The 21,020-nt window shown below is 39.2% G+C and overlaps 1 protein-coding gene across 3 annotated transcripts in view; it reads right to left on the reverse strand.

The window, feature by feature from the left end:
• The window catches only part of WDR7 (WD repeat domain 7), a 320,960-nt gene that overhangs the window by 242,774 nt on the left and 57,166 nt on the right, over positions 1–21,020 (reverse strand). For all 3 annotated transcript variants that reach the window (XM_019496018.2, XM_006272610.4, XM_019496017.2), the window contains exons 14-16: positions 16,551–16,765; positions 3,549–4,318; positions 2,942–3,033 (exon numbers count right to left, since the gene is read on the reverse strand). In XM_019496018.2, coding sequence (XP_019351563.1) covers positions 2,942–3,033; positions 3,549–4,318; positions 16,551–16,765 — 1,077 coding nt within the window. The remainder of the gene's footprint in view (positions 1–2,941; positions 3,034–3,548; positions 4,319–16,550; positions 16,766–21,020) is intronic.

Raw genomic sequence — 21,020 nt, forward strand, 5'->3', positions numbered from 1 at the left:
CTTCTTTTGTCACTGTAGAACATCTGCATCAAAACTACTTTTTCTATAAATTTCCACATGGATGCATTATGATGGCACGTGTAAAGCAACAGGACGACTAACATAACTCACTAAGCTCTTTTATTTGATGAAAAAAATGTGACAAGAAGGGGTTTTATCATATTTGATTTATGAAAATAAATTGAGAATGAATTTAAGGTTGCAATTATTTCCAAAAAGAAAGTATGAAAAATTCCCCTAAGATGTCACTGCTTATATCAGTCATTGTAACTGAAAAGCAAGAACAGCTGGCTTAACAGCCCAGTGACATCAAGTTCTACAGATCTTAAGACACTTACTGCTCTAATTAAACCTCCACTAAAGGATCTTTAAAAAGTAGTGGCAACAGAAGTCCTATATCAAAAGTTTCTGTTGCAACAAGGAGAGGAAAATACTGAAGTCACCTTATGATAAAACCTAGAAATGTAAAACTAATGATGAGGAAAGTAAAGAAAATCCAAATTCCCATAAAAATATATTAGAAGAAAAATCCAATTTGAAAAAAATACAGATGGCAACTTAATTAACATCACACAAAGTGACAATTTTAAAATAATTTAAGAGGAGAACATCGTTCTATGCTATATGTTCTATATATTCCATGCTCTATGCTATACATTCTGTGGCAGGAACACATCATTTTATTTCTATGTACTACTTTTTTGTGGTTTAGGTTCCTGCTGAAGACTGTAGAAGCACCATTTATCGTAATTTGAGATGCCAGTCTTAACAAAACAAATGAAAGGATTTTCATTCTGAAAAGGGTAACATTGGTGGAAACAGTATTTTTTTTTAAATAAATATTATGGACAGAGATCTTACATGCAAAACTTTTTTCTGGAACCATTTTTGCCAACAGGTCTGTTCCTTTACAAGCTCTTTACTGACCTCTTCAAATTTTAAAAGCATCTTTATGAAAGAAGTAAATGGTATATGTGGAAATAACTCTTGATCCAATAACCTTAACTGATGTGCTGTTATTCTAGGTCTTTTGTATTATTTTATGTTTACAACTCAGTATAAATTCCCTATGAAACTTTCACCTTAACCTAGTTGTGGCTCTGGTCCTGTAAAACACTTTATTCACATATTTCAGATCCACACCCATTGCTGCCTACCTAGCTTCCTCTTCAAAGATACAAAAAATAAATTCAGTGCTAGTTTTTCCCTTTATTTAAACTGAAATCCTGAGTAAATTAAAAAAAAAACCTAACAGAATGGTGAAGCTTCAGTTACCTGTAAGCAAGCTTAGATAGCAGAGCAGTCCTTTTCTGATTGTCATCATTCACAAGCACCAAAAAAAGAAAAGGCTTTCCAGCACAAAAGCAAATAACCAAAAAAACCCAAAAAACCTTGCATACTGTTGGGCTCCTGTTTATAAAGGACAACATACATTTTTTTTACGATACAATAGTGACTTACTTATATACCTTGCTCCTTTGTTATATGATATAGTGAAATCTTGACCATTGAACTGAAAGGAAGATTTGCCATTGAAATAAACAAGGCCAAGAGTTTATCATCTGGCTCCGAACTTAAGTAGAACTTATCATAAACTCCACTTCTATAAGAAATATTTATCCATGTCTTCAACCATTCTCATCTGGACTGCAGTTTGAATCTTTAGCACATAGTTACTATGGTAACAAACTTTCCCCCTAAGAGATAATCATATATAAAATATCCCCCTAAGAGATGATCATAACTTCCTAACAGTGGCAAGTCTATATTCTCTTGGCTTCTGTGAGGGCTGCCTGGATTTACAGCCATAAATATCATAATCACATCGTCCTCTACTTCATACAAGTCCACTGGTTTTTCCATTTCATGTTCAGTTCAGTATTGACCACTTCATGATTTCTTTACATTTAGTTTGCTTTACATTTTGATTGGTTTCTTCTAGCCTATCATGGATCGACTGTTACTAATTGCTTCCCCTTCTCTTCTCAGTCTCTCTCACTATCCACAGAAATCTTTTTTTTCCTCCAGTCTGCAGAAGTGGAACAGCATCTATTTTCTACTTCACTCAACATTACAGCTGAAATCCTATTGTCCAATCTCAATCCCCTGATCCCCACCCCTACCCCCTTTTAATTCCTCCTTTGTTTTGCACCCGAGTAAGTGGTCATTGAATCTTTAATCCCAATTCAATATATAAAAATACAGTCTGTATTAAAGCAAAATAAGTAGTATTGAATTACTGTGTTTGTATAAGATGCTTCACCACCACCAGAAAATCAGAATTCTGCCTGCAGCTATTCACTATCTAGACAACCAAGTTATAGCTTTAGATATCAAGGAACAGTAAAAACTAAACAAAAACCAAAGTGCAACTAGCACGCCTGGTGAAAAAGGGATTGGAGTTGTGGGTCTGACTGTGGCCACAGAGCACGTGGAACAGCTGGAAGAAGCAGAAGAGATGATGGCCAAATGGGACAGCAGTGTACCAGGTATCAACCAGCACGTTTGCCATCCAAACAGCAAGTGACAAGAATTTTTTTACAATTTAATAGTGGTAAATGATATTCTACTCCTATAAAGGAAACTGAAGTTTAAATGTGCATTTATAATGTTGATTTTTAAATTAAAGGTCAAGGTGTATACTGCTTAAGTGCTGAACTCCAACTCCTGGCAAACAACCAAGCTGATATTTGGGATTTCTTGCAATAAGTAGACCCCATCAATGCTTTGGGATCACTTTATAGCAATATCAACACCTTATATAGATTGAAAAGACATGTATCATTTTAAATCATTCACATTTTCATCTGAAATATAAAACCATTTTCTTTTTGTACCTAGAAATCACATAATTGGCATGCCACTTCAGCTCTAGACTGTGAAACGATCTACTTACTATAAAATGATAACTACCTTTTATCTCACCGTCTTTAAATTTTACCTTGTTTAATTTGCCCTTGAGCTGCAGGACTTGAAACCGGGGGTGGAGGAGCCTTCACTTTAGACAGCTCTGGAGTGCCTGGCCTTGGAGGCCTAAACATAAAAACCGGGGCAGAAAAAAAGTTACATATGCTACATACATATTTCTCCTGACCAGCCAGCTTTAAAAAGAAAGTCTTATCAAGAAAATTTCAAAGATGTTAAAATTAGGTGTTATTTACAATTCCAGAATTATCTTAATTTATTATTAGGTATAACCAAAATATTATTACATTATAATTTATTTAGAATGTATTCATGACTTTAACATTACAAAGAAAGAAACTGATATAAAAAAGCTAACCCGGTTCTCAGTTTCCTACAACAGTTCTACAGACATAATTCTGCTGAATGTAATAGTTATACTAGCATTAAAAAAAAACAAACCCCAACATAACAGAATGCAGAATGATTACACCTGATGCATGCAGTCACCTGCCATTAAAAGAGCTGTTCAATATACCAGAGCCATTAGTAATTCAACAAAGTGAAGACTGTTTTATAAAAAGAATATCATAAAGTAAACAAGCTAGTTCAAGATGCATAAAGAAAATGAATCCTTTCTATACCTGGTTGGTGCTTTCTTCATATGATCTCCAATAAAAGTTGCATTAGTCATACTCATCAAGGTATTTGCCAGAGAAATAATAGACAGAAGATGCTGGGTGGTGACTGCACGTGAGACTCCATAAGTCCCCCTTCCCAGTCCCTCTGTAATAGACATTTTCCTTGCTAATTCTACACCATCATAGGATGGCTTGCCCATCAACTGGTTATGGCTAGGAAGCATCAGAGACATATGGCCTCCTCTAGATAGAAGACCGAAGGACACAGAACAGTGTGGTTTAAGCATCCCAAGGCGATCAAGGCAAATGTCATCGAGAACTTCATTCAAACCCCAGGCATGGAGACAGGACATAAATAGTTTTGCTGTGTCCATGGTAAGATTATATTCTAATAGGGTTAATGGTTTAGATTTGCTGGAGCGATATTCCGGGTCACTCTCTTCTCTTCTCTGCCTCACTGCTTCTTCATCCTCATCATCATCATCCAGAAGATGTTCTTTTATGTTCTCTTTGATTGTTTCCTTGACCTGCTGGAAGAGAACTGCTGCTCGTTTGCCAGCCCGAAAAGAGCCCCCCTTGTCAGAACTGCCAGATGCTTTCTGTAAATTCTCTGGGGAAATAAGTGCGGTGTTAGGCCTAGATGCTTCTTCTGTCAGTAGCTGAATAATCAGAGCTTCTACATCAAAGAAGAGGATGTGGATATCTGGGTCTGTTAGGTTAGTCTTTATACCTTGAACCATCAGAGAGTTATGTGAATATTTAGGCAAATTCCCCTGCAATAAAAAAAATTGATTGACATTAAAATATATTTTGATATATATTGTCAATATTTATATAAAGTTAACTAATATAAACATCTTGGAATAGAGGAAAAATGTAGAACTCATGAGATTTATAAGGATTAACGCAAATAAATAATTTGCATTAATTATTCATTAATTAATAAATACAAGTTTCAAGTATGAGAGGAAATTTCAATTGTTTATGTACTTATGCATCATTTCAAAACCCAAAACAAGGGAAAACTGGACAAATTGCAGTGCCTATTTCTAGGTAATCACATTAACTTTTTTAATGGTATTTTGCTGGGACCGACTACTGTTGCATTTTCAGAAAAAAAATTGTTAGGACTTCCCTCAAATCCCGTAACTGTGTAAATATGCCTGCAGATTAAATATAGTCCACTGGGAATGTACGAATGCCACATTCAAAAGAACAGGATAATGCTGCTTTACAACAGTCTTGGTAAGATACTTTTGATACTCACAAGGTGGAATAATTTGTTTGGCGGATTGCTACACATTTAGTAAGTGCACAACAAGTACCAATACCATGACCATGGCCAAATACATGAATCTGAGAGATCTTTAGCACATCATCAGAAGGGATATCTGGGTTTTCCATTTCCCATGGGAAAACGCAGGTTCTCTCTTTTAACCAAGAAAAACACGGATTTTTCATTTTAACAGAACAACACACAAATTTTCCACTTTTGCAGAGTTCTCTGCGGGCTGGCAGAGTCCCAGCCTGCAAGGAGTTGTGGGGAGCAGGAAGAGGATGGTCAGGCAGGGGGCACCACGTGCACGTGCACACTCACACAAGCATATGGCCACTAGGCAGCCTGGAGAGCTGCTCCCGAAGCTAAGTATGGTGGGAGGAGGGGGGACTGAGGCCCCCATAGGGAGAGGGGGAGGGAGGGAGGGAGTTGGGTAGGGCTGGGGATGCTGCCCAGCCGGGGCGACGTGTGGTGCTTGAGGCCAAGAGCCAGAATGTGCAGCTGCAGGGCCCCACCAGGGAGCAGGATAGAGCCTCAGGTGGTTTGTTGGGGGTGGGGGGGTATTGGGAGGAGGGGCTGGCTCCCCAATACTGTGCACATTACCGCATGGGGGTAGGGAGGCATGTGGCCCCCAGATGTGTGCATGGGGCAGGCTGCACATTACAGGCTTGGAGCTCCCTGACCTGCCGTCCCCTTACCCTAGGGCCTCCATAGCCCAGAGGGTGGGACCTGATGCAGCAGGGCAAAGCAGGGTGGGGAAGCTCCTTGCTACTGCAAGCCCCATGACAAATAATTCCCTGTCCACCAGGCAGCAGCAGGTAGACAGGGGGTGCACTGCCATGGAAGTGCAGAGCTCCCAGAGGTGGCAATGAGTTTTCCCACCTGGTCCTGCTCTGCCGTGATGAGTTCCATACACTGGGGCTCAGAGGCCTCCGGCTATGGCAGCACAGCACGGAGCCTGCCCCCACAGGCTCAGGCTCAGGCTCAGCCTGCCCTCCCCCCCATGGGCTCCGCTCTAGCCATGCCACCCACAGGGAAGGGGGAACAAGGCTCCATGCTCTTCTGCGCTGCAGCAGCCGCTGCCTCCCATGGGTGGCAGCCAGGGTTCAGGCACTGCTGCAGGGGGCAGGGGGCTGTGGACCTAGATGCCTGGCCCTGTAGCTCTGGCAGCTGGTAGCCCCCACCCGCAAGGCTGGGGGGGGGGGAGGGCAGAGGGGAGAAGTAGCTGTGGCTTGGGAGTGAGGGGCACCAGCAGGCCCAGGGGCTGTGGATGGGAAGCAAGGGATGATGGTTCGAAAAGCAAACTGGCTTGTGGGTAAAGTAGATATGAATCAGAACAATGGTCCAGGAGAAGGGCAAGGTTAATTGGTTTCAAAAAGCCTATTTATGACAAAGTTCCTTTTAAGGCCCACTGTGTCTGAAGCCAGCAGACACACAGGCTGGGAAATTGAAGACATGTACCACACTGTTCCATAACAGAGATAAGGGACACTGCAGGCATTAGCACCAGGTCACAGAGCCCAACTGCAGAACCCAGGGGATTTCCAGTTTTGGACAGAGACCAGTAAATGCCCGAATTAAGATGTGTGCATGTGATGGGTTTTAAAAACAAAGGAATATGCTGACAGAACAGAATGTGGACAGTATAACAACCACAGGGAAAACAATCAACAATGCCTGGGAATAGAGAGTCAGAGGGGAAGAAAGAATACAAAAGGAGGGATTACAGAGCAGCAGGGATCTCTGAGAGGGGAACCTGAGGCCACCATGAACAGAGGGCACCCCACCAGCCTCTCTCACCCACCTCACTGTGGGGGATGGGCCTCGGATTTCGACCTCCAGGATGCTGACATCTGACATTCAAGAAAGAACCTCAGGATGAAGCTTATGTACTGGACACATGTACCTTTCCTCTGTGACAGCTCTAGGTCTAGTAGATATAGAACTGTTTGCATTATTCTTATCTGCTATCATTGTGTATCAATAAATTTGCCTATTATCAATCAGAGAGGTCGTGGTTAGTCCAAGGATTTTGGGTCCACCTGGAACAAGGTATCTGGATCATAAATCCAGTGCCAACAAGGGGCACCAGGAGGACTGGGGGCTGCAGCTTGGGAGTGAGGGGTCTGAACCTGTGTCCTGGTGAGTGATGGGGTAGGGAGAGCTCTGATTTTCCATGATATAAAAATCCAAAATCAAATATCAAAATGTATAGGTACTTAGAATTTATTTTATTACAGTGACTGAGGCACTGGTAGGCTTCCAAACTGCTTTAAAATTGAAAATATACCAATAAAACATTATGTTCAGTTGATACCTGTATACAATGGAGTTTCATTCTAATCATGGATTTGGGGGATTTTAAATCAAGAATTTATGATTTTTAAACAGAGAAAACCAGGATCCTTCAACAATAAGAGGCTTATTTTGCTAGCAGGTGAAAGGAACGTGAATGTTTGCAGAAAAATGAGGAACATTACTGTTCCTTTTCTTCTAACATGTAACATTATTCCACCTTCAGACAAAAGTAAAAGGGCACAAATGTATCCTATTTCCTGGTTTCTTCACACAATTCTAGTGGACAGAAAAATTCCATACAGTTCAAACTAGTACTTTGTCGAGTTTAATCTGGAATACTGGAATTTTCTTCTTTATCAGAATTAGTTAGGAGCTAAACTAAATCGTGGCCATACTAAAATAAATTGTTATCCCATGCAGCATAATAGCAATTTTTATATATTGGTAGGTTTCAAAGGCAGAGAAGAGAAAGGGATAGATGGCTCAACCACATATTCAGATGATATAATATAAAAAAAGGATGGGGAATCTTGTATTTGATTAGCACATATTTTCAAGAATCAGAAATGTTTTCTGGCAATTGGCCAGAATGACCTAGCTCAGGTCAAATGATGGGCCAACACTAAGACCTGGATGCTACCGCTTTTCTTTGCTGCCTAGCTGCAGCCTGGCATGTGTCTGGATCACCAAGCCCCCACACCACCTCTGTAGGCCAGATCCAGTGGCCTTATGGGTGGCAGGCTGCTGACCTTGTTTGATGCAATGGAAAAGAGGAAAAAAGTAGAAAGACTAAAAAAAAAAAAGGAGGTGATGTGGTCAAGAATCAAATCCCTTGTTATTTTTCCCTTTTGTAAACTAAGCAGATATATTTTTCCTCACACTCTCAATTTGGTAATCTATCAATTTCCCTGTAATTTTTATTCTCTGGACCCCTTTCTATTACAAATACAAAGCTTTTTGAAATGGTATTTCTATAGTATTCAAGGTGAAGGTTTACTAACAATTTACATAATAATATTTTCATATTATTTTCTCATAATTTGCCGACTTGCTTTTTAAATGCTTGAATTTATGCATATTTGTATAGCTTTTTTTTTGCCTGAGTATTTTTAAACTCCTTTGATTCTTTAATTTCTGCTCTCTCCTTTCCTTTTGCCACATGATTACTGTTTTTCTCCTTTTTAAAATTAATTACAAAAGCTTGAGTGAGATTCAAATACATATTAGGGCTTTCTAGAACCTGATAACTCCCCATCCCCGCTTTTAGTCCTCATTCAAATAAAAAATCCTGCAAAAGCCTCACTAACTTTTTGCGTCCACAGTTTAGGTAAGAAACTGCTCGTTCTTTCAAGACAGGCTCTCCTGTGCCCACAGGACTCTTCCACCACACTCCTATCCCTCTGTAATGTTCCTGAAATTCTTCCTGCCTAGCTGGCACAACGACCGAATGTCCATGTATCCAATCTTATCTACTATTTACACAGATAGTCTCTTCTCCTGGGAAAAATGACCCTCTCTCTCTGAAGTAAAATCTCATCTGCATTCACCATTATTTTCTCTTCACCATGAGAGTCTTAACTGGAATACTATGACAGATCATTCTCAAGATTGTTTCAAAGCCTCTATAAATACACTTTGACAGACACTTTAAAACATGCACTGCCTATTAAAATCAAGTTATAATATGTATACATGATAGCTCACAAGTGAGACGAGCTATTAAGTTAAATTTCAGTAACACCTGATACTCTGCTAAATTAAGGGCTTCCTTTTCCTACTTATCCCAGATTAAAGCCTCATTTCAGTTATACTGCAAAGTTAAGAGTCTATTGGAGGAAACCAAGTTTTCTTATGATAAATAAAAATGAACAAACAAGAGCTGTTTTCTTTCCCCATTAAGCTCTAGTACCGAGATCAATCAGCTGCAGACTTGAGCAGCTGAGAGTGTGATTTGAACATGCAGGGAGTCTAACACAGTCAGTACAGAAGACAATGAACAGTGGAGTTCTGTATCTAATTTTCTGTAGCACAAACCAGGAATTGTTTACTTAACAAATTTGCCAAGAAAAGCAGACCACAAGTAAGAGGAATGTGAAGTGAAATTACTAAACATCAGTGAGATAAGGCAAGAACAGAAGTATCAGATCCAAAAGACATTTTACTTGTCCAAATGCTATGAAAGGAGGGGCGATCTTAGAATGTATTCATTCATATTACTATTCTTTACGTATTATAAAGTCTGATTAAGGTTTTATCAGAGTATAAACACAGAGAACTGTATTTATAGAAGAGGGCTTTATTTATGGTTGAAGGAAAAACAGTAAAACTTGGGAGATGACAATGCAACAATAATGTTTTAGCTCTTAATAATTGCATACAGAATACTTTGTATGTATGCTATCCACCATGATAAGAAATACAGTTGTATAACGATTAGTAATATATTGTTTGATTAGAAGTCTGCTCATTAAAACAACTTTAAAAATTTACTACAGGCTAATGTATAAAATTATACTTGTAAAATTATAACATTTAAGATTTTAACCCTGCAAGCACACCCTGCTTTTTCAAGAAAAGAAATATACTAGGTCCAACAGAAATGCTTGTGAATGCAAGCTGAAGTACTTGTAGGAAAACATGATATGCTAAATTATACACTGTCAAATATCAATAATATGTTTGTTTGTTTGTTTGTCTTAGCAGAGTAGGAAGAAAAAAATGTGACTAACAGGAATGGATCTTTGATGCCCTCTGCTGTCCTGAATTCAAAGCTACTAAGACACAAATGCTTAGCGTTAATCTCAAATAAACTCATATCCTAGGACTTGCTTAAATCTTTAATGTATGGTAAATTAATTACACTGATACCTTACAGTGGACAGACTACTGGTAGATAGGAGGATATAATTATGATTAGTATTACCATATTAACTATCAGTGGTAAAAGAACATGCTATGTAAAAGGAGAACCTGGTGACCATTCCAATTTTTCCAAGCATGTAATTGCAATTTTTTTTTTAAATCATCTCAACAAAATTCAGTGAAGTAGAGCTTGTGTTAAATCTTAACTGTTTAGAAAACGGAGTCACTTGAGCAGGAGACTCTTCTGCTTGTTCTATGCAAAAGCTCATGAGGCAGAACCTGTCCCATCTTGCATTGAACTCTATAACACATAAATGAACATAAAAAAAGCTCAAGCCAACCCTTCTTCTCAGACTTTACTCTCAGTTCACAGATTCATAGCTGTTTGGGTCAGGAGGGACCTCAGTAGATCATCAAGCCATGGGCAGGAAAGAGGTCTGGGGTTAGATGACCGCAGCCAGATGCGTGTCGACTAGCCTCCTCTTAAAAGACTCCAAAGGTAGGGGAGAGCACCACCTCCCTTGGAAGCCCATTCCAGATTCTGGCAACCCTTACCATAAAGAAATTCTTCCTGATGTCTAACCTAAATCTGCGCTCTGTCAGTTTGTGGCTGTTGTCCCTAGTTAGTCCAAGGCGTGCCCTGGTAAACAGAGCATCTCTTATTCCCTGCTGCAAGGAAGTTCCTACTTACACGCTACATAAGCCACTGCCCAGGCTGCCCGCCCCCCCCCATATTTTTGTTCCTCTTTAGCCAGATGTTGCTGGCCAGTGTTGCCACGTGGTCACTTTCATACCACCTTCAAGACACTCAAATCAGGAAGAAGTTATTTTGGGTTCATGTATCTTGTCACAAATGAATTAAATTCTTTCATAAGTTCAGGTGTACAAAGTAAAGGAAAAAGAAAAATATAGGTGTTAAAAGGTAGTAACCGACATATAAAAGGGACCTACTTCATCAGGTAAAACCAATGTGAATGAATAGTAGGCACCTAAAAATTAACCTTTCTATTCTTATTCAAGTTAACATAGGAACACGGGACTAGCAGGAGCCTGCTGGTACACTGAGTCCAATCCTTCCCATTTGCAGACTATTTACCCAAAGAACCCCAAAATTTACCACTTCAAACCCTAAATGAAACAACAAGGTATAAAATCAAAAACACAAACATCATACAACTCAGCATAGATAACAGCAGGAAGATGAAGGTACTATCAATATCTTGTCATTGCAATGACAGAAGTAACTTATAAAAACACTAGAACTCTGTTGTCTGCTTTACTCAACATGGTATGATGTATAATAAAACCTACTCAGAAAAAGAAAAAGGTCCCTAAAAAGAGCTCTTTTGTCAATACTAGCATTAAAATAGCAATTTAATATATTGCTTCAATCCAACATATGGACAAGTTATGTCTAACTAGTGCAATAATTTTAGCTTGAGACTTAACGGAAAAAATAAAACCTGATTATCATGTCTGGACACTAAATTCCTTCATTTATTCCTTACTTTATATTCCCTAGACAGTTAAGCAATTTGCCTATTTCATTTGGACAGGCTTTGAAGGTTAATTAATAAAGCGCACCCTGCAGCATTGATAACTTTACATAAATTTGCCAGAGTATTCACTAGAAGATCTGTTTAGCTTGATCATTATAACACTAAATTATTTATTATTTACATGGATAGTAGACCATCACTGTACTAGCTTAGCAAAATCTACATAAATTATAAAAGTTACTATGCTTCTAAAAGCATTCACATACACATAGGATTACTATTACTTAATGAATGCTTTTAGCAAGTAACTGCAGACAATTTTATATAAATCAGAAAACAAAAAAGTTTGTAAATCTTTTGCCATTATAGACCACAAAGTAGACCGTCACACCTCCACTAAAATATTACAAGGTATATTAAATATTAAAAGGTAAAGCCAATATGTTTGGATATTAATACTCTTATTTAGATCCACTTCATAAAATCTGACCTTGAAACATTCAAATCAAATGAGAAAAGAGCATTGTAACATGGACTCAAAAGTGGATGAAGCACCACAAACAAGTAGTGATGTATCAAATTAAAGAGAAGTGATTAGAGTTCTATAGGAGAGATCAGTGATGTTGTTCAATATTTATTATTACCTATCTATCTGGAAGGGAAAGTAAACAATATTTTCACTGAATAACCTTTGTGGTTTCTTTAGAATTAGCAAAGGAATGAAAATCAGGCTGGAAGCTATAATGACTTAAAACTTCCTGAAAAGGAGATTTAAAATATTTTAAGGAAGGAAACCACTAGTTTCCTGCACAGGTATAGTTGCAAATGAATGCACAAAAGGAAAAAAACAAGGTGCCCTGCTCATCCATGTCAGCATTTTGATGTGAACATAAAAGGTTCACATTTATGCAAAAAAGTAGAAACAAATTCTTCTGAATATCTACTCTACAGACTGGAAGGCAAATCCAATGAGACTACAGCTGCACTTGTTCATGATGCTAAATGTAATAGTTGGCATAGATTGAGATCAGAGGAAGAATTCAAATGTGCAATAAAATTCAACTATCAAAAGGGCCATGTTCCAAAACACCCTAAATCTCTCTCTTTTCCAAATTCCCAAGTAACAGCCTAAAGTAAGTAATAATACATGGTACCTTTTGCAACTAATGCTAGATAGAAATAACAATACTAACAGCGCATGCACACGCACAGACACGTGCACACAAATGCATGTACAATCATGAAGGCACTTATTTAGTTGGATTAAAAATTCATCTTTTAATCTTCCATGGTGTCTCAGGAGACAATAGATTATCAACTTATTTTCCAGAAATCCCAAAAAAATGCTTCATTGGCTACTTTATCTACTCTTATTAACCAACTCATTTTTCCCTAATTATTGTTATCCAATTTGGCTATTTTTTTTTGTTTAAATTACTTTTAATTAAGCATTCACATAGAGAATATAAAATTAATAAAATCCTATAAACTCTGCAAAAGACATGCTCTCTTAGTTCCTCCTGAGTTGTTTATGGAGCTCAAAGTTGTTCAGTGTGACTCTGGAAGACAATTGACTTCAGAAGAAAATACATATTTGATCACTGAAAATATGTTCCTAAAGCTGTAACCTGAAATTTTAAAGAGGAAAGTTTGAAAAATTCCTGTTATTAAGAGAGACATACGGGGCACCACTTTTGTAGTTGTCTTCCACACTTCTCTGCAGTACCAGAACAAGCCTGGCTCGCATCAGATAGTCACTGCCCCATCCCTACGGAGATCATCAGTACTGCCCCCCAGGAGCTGGCAGCTCTACCTGCTTCTACCCTATCAGGCTGCAAGAGGCCAAGGGAGAGCAAATCAGAAGCTCAGCTGAGGCTAGGGAAATAGTTAAATTAGTGAGCATGACCTCTTGATCTTTTTGTAGTAATATGCTCAACCCTAGGGCTAAAAAGGTTAAAACAACTGACTTGAGTTGGGGGCAGGGGAGAGTAGACTCATTCACCCAAGAGCCAGCATTATCCAGCAAAGCTGGATGCAAGAAGATAAAAAGTCAGTGAGTTCTTATAACCGACTGTCTTAGCCCAGCTGTGTCCTGTCTCAGTCTGTAATAGGAAGCATTCACAAACCAAGCCCAGTTCAATAGGTGCTTGAACAAAGGGAGGGAAGCAGAAATGCCTGTAGGTCATTTGCAGTATATGGTAAATTTGGACTCTGAATGTACAGGAGATTTGCTCCAGTGTCTCACACAGAGGGATTCCTTCTCTGGTAGGTCCTAAGTAAGAAAAGGTAGACTGGCATAGTGAACATTCACTTAGGAAGGACTTTCAAGAGAACAAGCAGTGGACTTATGAAGCCAGTTTTTTTTTAATTGGGGGGGGGGGCAGGAAAGGTGGGGACAGAGAAAATGGAGAGGCAGGAGGAATATAAAAGCAATCAGAAAGCCAGATGGGGCTACTAAGATTTATTTTGATTTGTCTTTTTGGGGAGTGGGGGTAGATTCAACTATCTATGCACACACTACAAAAATGAAAGATTTGAAGTTTTCATAAATGATTCATTAATATCTAGCATTCATTTAGTCTATAAAATATAGCCAGGGTTCAAATTACGCACTTTGACTCTTGGGGGATGGGGGGGAGGGGTCTGCAAAAAAAAAATTGGGCTGCCCATCACAATGACCTAATAAAACTGGAGACCCCCCCAAGTTATGATTTTCAAATCTTACAGGGGGGCTCTTGTCTCTGATGGGAGGGGGGCTCAGCCCCCCGAGCTCTCCCATAATTCAAACCCTGAATATAACATCTACATTAGGAATGGACATAGCCTGGTGTTAATGTGGTCCTATTTGATGTGGAATCCTGGGCCTCTGCAGTAAAGGCCTTCCTCCAGATAACATTATAATTTAGTTACACTGCTTCAGTTATTCTGATCTATAGTTGCCATTGAAAACAACTGAGTTTTAATAAACAAATTTAACAAAAAAGAGGGAAGCTGAATGTATACTGCTCCATACATTGACCATACCATTCTATATTTCTCTTTAGACTACCTGTACTGTTTGCTAATGTGTACTCTGATCTCCACAGGGAGTTTAATATGTTTTGAAATTTAAAAGAGAGAATGCTATACCACTACAGATTCCACCCCCCACACCCGCCAGTTCAATAAAGCCTATGTTAAAAGCCACAGCATGCCGGAGGTGTATGTTCTCCTGTACTGTACAAGGAGCGCACGATTGATTTTTCAAAGTACAGACTATGTAAATGCCAAAAGCTTCAGAGAATTACAGTAATTCAAATTCTGTTATAATAAAAGCAGTATTATACAAATAATGCCCCCAGGACATATAAAAAGAAAAATGGATTTTGGTGCTCTGGCTTTTTAAAGGATCATCCCTAGAAGTGTACCTCTGTAATAAGTTACTATAACCAGGACAAATATTCTAGATAACGTAAATTACCTAACAGAAACAATGAGTACTTCATTTGTATATAGTCCTAAACCAGCCTACATGTAATATGCACCCCTTAGTTTTAATTTTTCAGCTGTTTGTGAACATATCAAGCTAGTCAAAAAGCAGAAGTCATCAAGAAGGTGTGTCTGCTACAGTTTCTCTCAGAGACCTGCAATCAATCCACAGAAGAGTGGTGAAAGAAATCCCTAATGAGTGGAGAGTGGTAAGAGAAATCCCTAATGATTTTGTCAGCATACATTTTTCATAAAGCGATTATCCCCAGAAGCCCTTAGCTTCATAGGACTCCCCACTACCTTGTGTAATTGTTTTCCTTATAGGCTTGGCAACAATTACCACTGCTGTAGGACTGAGTACATTCATAAGCAATACATAACACTGGTCTCATATCTGGGGCTTTTATCACTAATTGCCTATAAAACGTGCTATTAAAACTGGGATAAACAAGATTGTAAAAAAATCCACATAATGGATTATGATCGCTTACAAAAAGTGTTTCAAATATCAGATTACATTTTTCAGAGTTTTATTCATAATGTGCCTTTTTCCTCAAACTATAATAGGGATAGTTATGATGGGGAAAAGGAGTATAATTTAATGAAGTATGTTATGTACACCCTACCTTTTAAAAAGGAGGGTACTTCTGTCAGGTTCTCTTGTTGCAAGATCATTAATACATCTTACTAAATATTCTCATATTTACAAATCAGTTCTAGTACAAATGTAAGTTATGCTATGGAAATAACTTACTAAAACAGGGGAATTATAACTAGATTTCAAACTAGAGTAGAAATTACACTTGCCACTTCCTGCAGAATTGCCACAAATCTCAACATCACAATATAGTAGGTGAAAGAGAAACTCTACATATGACAAACCTCTTGTATTAAAACAATGCAGTCAGAAGTACTACATATGATTGTTAGAAATACATATGAATTCATATTTTAATGTAACCAACATATGAAACCTCTCAATTGCATCATCTGAATAATATCAGTTGCTACTGAAATACAAAGGCAAATACTTAAAAACTGTGAATACTGTATGAATATACAGCTCCCTTTAAAAGATAGCACTGGATGACATCCATCTTTCTTCAGAGAATAACACTTTAATTGCTTAAGAAGCTGCATATAATTGCTATAAACTACCATGTATTCAAATTAATCTCTAAATTTATAGGAGACATTGATTTATCCTTTATAAGTATGAGAAGATCCAAGTTTAGATTCCTATAAGCAGACTGCACTGTAATAATACATTTAAAGTATATATAAATATATTTTGTTGTTTTTTTAAAACTACAGATAATACCCTTTTGTATTAAAAGTGCAGAACAGTTTCAGTTATCTTCACTGAACCAGTAAAGCTATTTTTGTAGTTTCAAAGGAAATCTCTTTTGAGGACTAACCCCAAATCAACTGAAGTTAGAGAAGATCTTTCCATCAGCTTGAAAGGACTAGAGATCAGATCTGTTCAAAATAAAACGATTCAAGATTTTCCATACAATATATGTTGACTCATAAGAAAAACAACTTTTGGAAAATGTAGTAACACAGAAACGCAAAACAAATTAACAAAAAAAAACAACTTACTTTGTCAGATGCTTCAGAAGCCAGAAGGTTAGTGGCGAGGGTCTGTAATTTCTGGTGGGCCATATTTTTTAAAGCAGCAAGGCTACGTCTAGTCATGGCCTGTTTCAGGTTTACAGCTGGGTGACTGAGGGAGTCTACTGCAGCAGGAACTGCCTCATCACAAGCGTTCAAGATCTCAACTGCTGTTATTCCCATTACACAACGATCCAGTGCACCTTGAAAACATTTTTACATCCAGCATTTTAGTGCAAACCATTCAGATTGTTAAAAAAAAAAAAGAGAGAACAAAGTCAGAGGGGTATTTTAAATGACAATTTTCATTAATAACTTTCCCATCATACTACAGTACCCGAGCAGTTACAGGAAGAAAAAAACCCCAACCAGCAAGCTCACTATATATTGATCCTGTAATAAATGCACACTTTTACCTACCACATTCAATTAAAAGCTAATTTGTTTTGTTTTTTAGCTGTTTCCAAAACTTTGCCAAACTATCTCTTGTAGTTTAAGCCTTAAACCTTGGTGCTTTAGGAAAGCTACCTGAAATGTAGCAGGCTCACATCCTTGGGACAAATGATGAACCAAACTGCAGAAAAAATTGTCACTTCTATATGCTTATTGCTGCTTTTTCAGAGGCTTGCTGGTAAAATATATGAAAACTTCACCTGCATCAAATATGCTCCACAGTCTCACAAAGCTTTGGCTCCAAATAGGACCCAGAAGCAGAAGGCATTGTAGTTAGCTTTTTGTTATCTTACACAAAGGAGTCAGATACCGCAAGTTTTACGGGTTCAAATGTGGTCAGCACTCAAATGCAAGTCCTTCAAGAACAACGCAGGTTTGCTGCACAAATGGGTGCTGGTTAATGTTGACTCAAAAGACAAGTGTCACCAAGCCTATGCTCCTAAACCAGCATTAAGTGACTTCATGTTGGCAGACACGCCATCTGTCAGACAAGACATAAAAAGGGCTCCAACTGTAAACAAGAATTGGGAACTTCTTGTATCTCTAGTGTTATGGAGGCGTTATTTTAGGCAATTAGATTCTGCATTTTCACATTTTTATATAGTTACTTAAATATTACTTGCAACTTGGTAATTAAAAAAAAAAAATCTACTCCAGTTCTCATAAACAGAAATATGTAACCAAAATGACTTCTGTAATTAAAAGATACATGCAACCTATTTTTCCCTAGCTAAGTACACTCAATTAATAGGACTATAATTGCCTCCCATATTAAACCACATCCTACTGTGCAAATGTTCTTAGTCGCAAGAGTATTATATGTACAATTTCAGTCAATGGTATTGGAGAGGATTATTAAAATAACATGCAACACCTATTAGAGAGTCCACCAGAATTTAAATCATTGGTGAGAATCTGAACACAGAAAAATTCATTCAGGGCTACACAGTAACTTAAGAGGCCATACATGCCAGCACAGAACAAAGAGCTTATAAAAGTTTACTAAATGAAAAAGAAAAATAACAAACATTATCTAACCAAACACTATAAAATACCCCACACAACATCCAACACCCCAAAATATTAGAGACCATAAATATCAATTAGCTCAAATATTATACACCACAAAATATCAAGTACCCTAATAAAATATTTAGGTGTTTAAAACATCTTAAAATATTAAAATTCCTGGGTCTTTGGCTGCAGTTTTACCCGAGACCTTCTCACACGGGGGGCTACTACCTTGCCCAGTACAGGGGGATTTAGGAGTGGGGAAGGGGATGAAAAGGAGTTTTCTTCTGGATTAGCAGGGGAAGATTGTCACTAGCTGTCACCACAGGGGTCGCACTGCCTGCTACTGCTGTGTGAGAGCGACTCTGTCGTTCAGGGGTTGCTGCAACTGCTTTGGGGAGCGCCAGTCAGGTCTCCGCCACCTACTGCTTCTTGGGATTGCTGTTGGTCCATTAGTGCCCATGTGGTTTCTGCTACCTCTTGAAACACAGTTTGCTACCGCTGCTCTAGAGTAAAACATGCTGTATGTCCGCACCCTCAGGAAGAAGCAACGTAAATAGAAACTCTGTATCCCACTGAGTAAGCAAAGTCTTCATGGCGGGAAGAGTGTAACTCTCATTGCTACTTACAGATAATCATGTGAACAATGTTACTTTCTCTGAGATCAAAATCAGCAGTAACAAATAATAAAATGCCTAGTGGAAGCTCCTTCTACCTGTAACCTTGGTACAACATACCGCATGGAAAAGCAAGATAGCTAACCAGCTACATAATGAAAAATGCAAAAAAAATTGCCTAAAGAGAAGTACAGACGGCATGGACAAACAGTTAACAGGCTTTATCAGTATTTTACAACTGATCTGCTGTGACCATTTTGTCCATCTACCTTTTTCTGCACTAAATGAAAGACAAATCATTTTCAGTCACATTTAAAGCTTCAACAGTTTAGCTTCTTATGGACCAGGGGTACTCAACCTCTAGCCCACAGAGCCTTGAGGTCATCTTGTCCAATCCCCTGCTCAAAGCAGGACCATCCCCAACTAGATCATTCCAGCCAAAGCTTTGTATTTGGCTGGAATGATCTAGTCTTGCAGATGGGTCTTGAAAACCTTCAAGGATGGAGCTTCCACCACCTCTTGATCCTGGCTGGCTCGAGGGTATAGCTGAAGGTAAACAGTGGGTGGGTGGGCAGGCAGGTGGGGGAGCTGGCTGTGTAGTCTTCCCTGTGCTCCCTCACTAACATGGTTCTCCCCCACCATGCAGTTGTAGCAAAACCCCCATTTTTCTTTTTTTTCCTTTTAAAATGCATTCCCTCCCCTTCCCCAACCATTTCTGACTTTCTTTCCCTCTCTGTTCCCTATAGATAAATATAAGTGAGCTAAGAAATAGGATAAGCTTCAGCATTTTATTTTGGTAACAAGTTGTATTTGCTTTGTTTTTTCTCCTTCGTTATATTGTATAATTACTATGTTTATATTGATTTTTACTGTTCTATATTACTGTTTTACTGGTACTATATGATTTAGGCCTACATTTGTAAGTTAGCATAAGCCATGTCAAGTAAGGGGGCAAAAAAGCCCCCTTGGCTGAACAGGGAACTCCAGGAGAGTCTGGGGGCAAAGAAAGAGATGTATAGGCAATGGAAGCAGGGAGCAGCCACCAAGGAGGAATATATCTCCCTGGTGTGCTATTGCAGGGAATCAGTTAGACAGGCCAAGGCGGGGCTTGAGCTCAGACTGGCTTCAACAATCAAGGACAATAAAAAAGTCCTTCTTCAGGTATATAGCGGGCAAAAGGAAAGCTCAGAGCAACACAGGGCCCCTGCAGGACAAATCAGGACAGTTGGTGGTTAACGCGGGGAAAAAAGCAGAGCTCTTCAATGAGTTCTTCGCTTCAGTATTTCTATGTACCGACCAAGCCAATTCCCCCACCTCGATCACTGACGGATGTCCACATGGCACCAGTCTGCCTACGGTTAGTTCTGAAATAGTTTAGGAGCTCCTGGAGGAGCTGGATGGGTACAAGTCAGCAGGCTCGGATGACCTCCAACCACAGCTGCTGAAAGAATTGGCCAGTGTCATAGCTGCGCCGCTGATACAGCTGTTTGAGCACTCGTGGTGCTACGGCCAGGTCCCTGAGGACTGGAGAAGGGCCAATGTGGTGCCCATTTTCAAGAAAGGGAGAAGGGATGAGCAGGGTAACTTTAGACCAGTCGGTCTTAACTCTATTCCTGGGAAAATGCTAGAGAAAATAATCAAAGAACACATTTGTGCAGGCCCAGCACGGGAAACAATGCTGAGGAGAAACCAGCACGGGTTTGTCACAAGTAGATCCTGCCTGACAAACCTTGTAGCCTTCTATGACCAGGTAACATACTGCCTGGATGCAGGAGCTGAGGCTGATGTCATCTTCCTGGACTTTAGAAAGGCCTTCGACACAGTTTCACACCCTATCCTCATTGGGAAGCTAGCAGACTGCGGAGAGGACGCCTACACAGTCAGGTGGGTGGCCAACTGGCTTAGGGACCGCACCCAGAAACTGGTGATGGATGGTTCCTTCTCGGCCTGGAGGGAGGTGGGCAGTGGGGTCCTGCAGGGTTCGATCTTTGGACCGATATTCAATATCTTCATCAGCAATTTGGATGAGGGCGTGGAGAGCACCCTCTCCAAGTTCACTAATGATACCAAGTTATGGGGCAAAGTTAGTACACTGGAGGGCAGGGAGTAGATTCAGGCCAACCTGGACATGTTGGATCAATGGGCAGAGAGAAATAGGATATAATTCAATAAAGATAAATGTAAGGTATTCCACCTGGGAAGGAGGAACCCCCAGCACACCTATAGGTTAGGGAGTGTCCATCTCAGCAGCTCGGAGACAGAGAGGGATCTTGGAGTCATAATTGACTCCAAGAAGAATATGAGCCAGCCGTGTAACGAGGCCATCAACAAGGCCAATCGCACCTTGTCGTGCATTAGCAGGTGCATGACTAATAGA

This window comes from Alligator mississippiensis, chromosome 3 (genome assembly GCF_030867095.1).
Source record: "Alligator mississippiensis isolate rAllMis1 chromosome 3, rAllMis1, whole genome shotgun sequence".
Taxonomy (NCBI): Eukaryota; Metazoa; Chordata; order Crocodylia; family Alligatoridae; genus Alligator; species Alligator mississippiensis.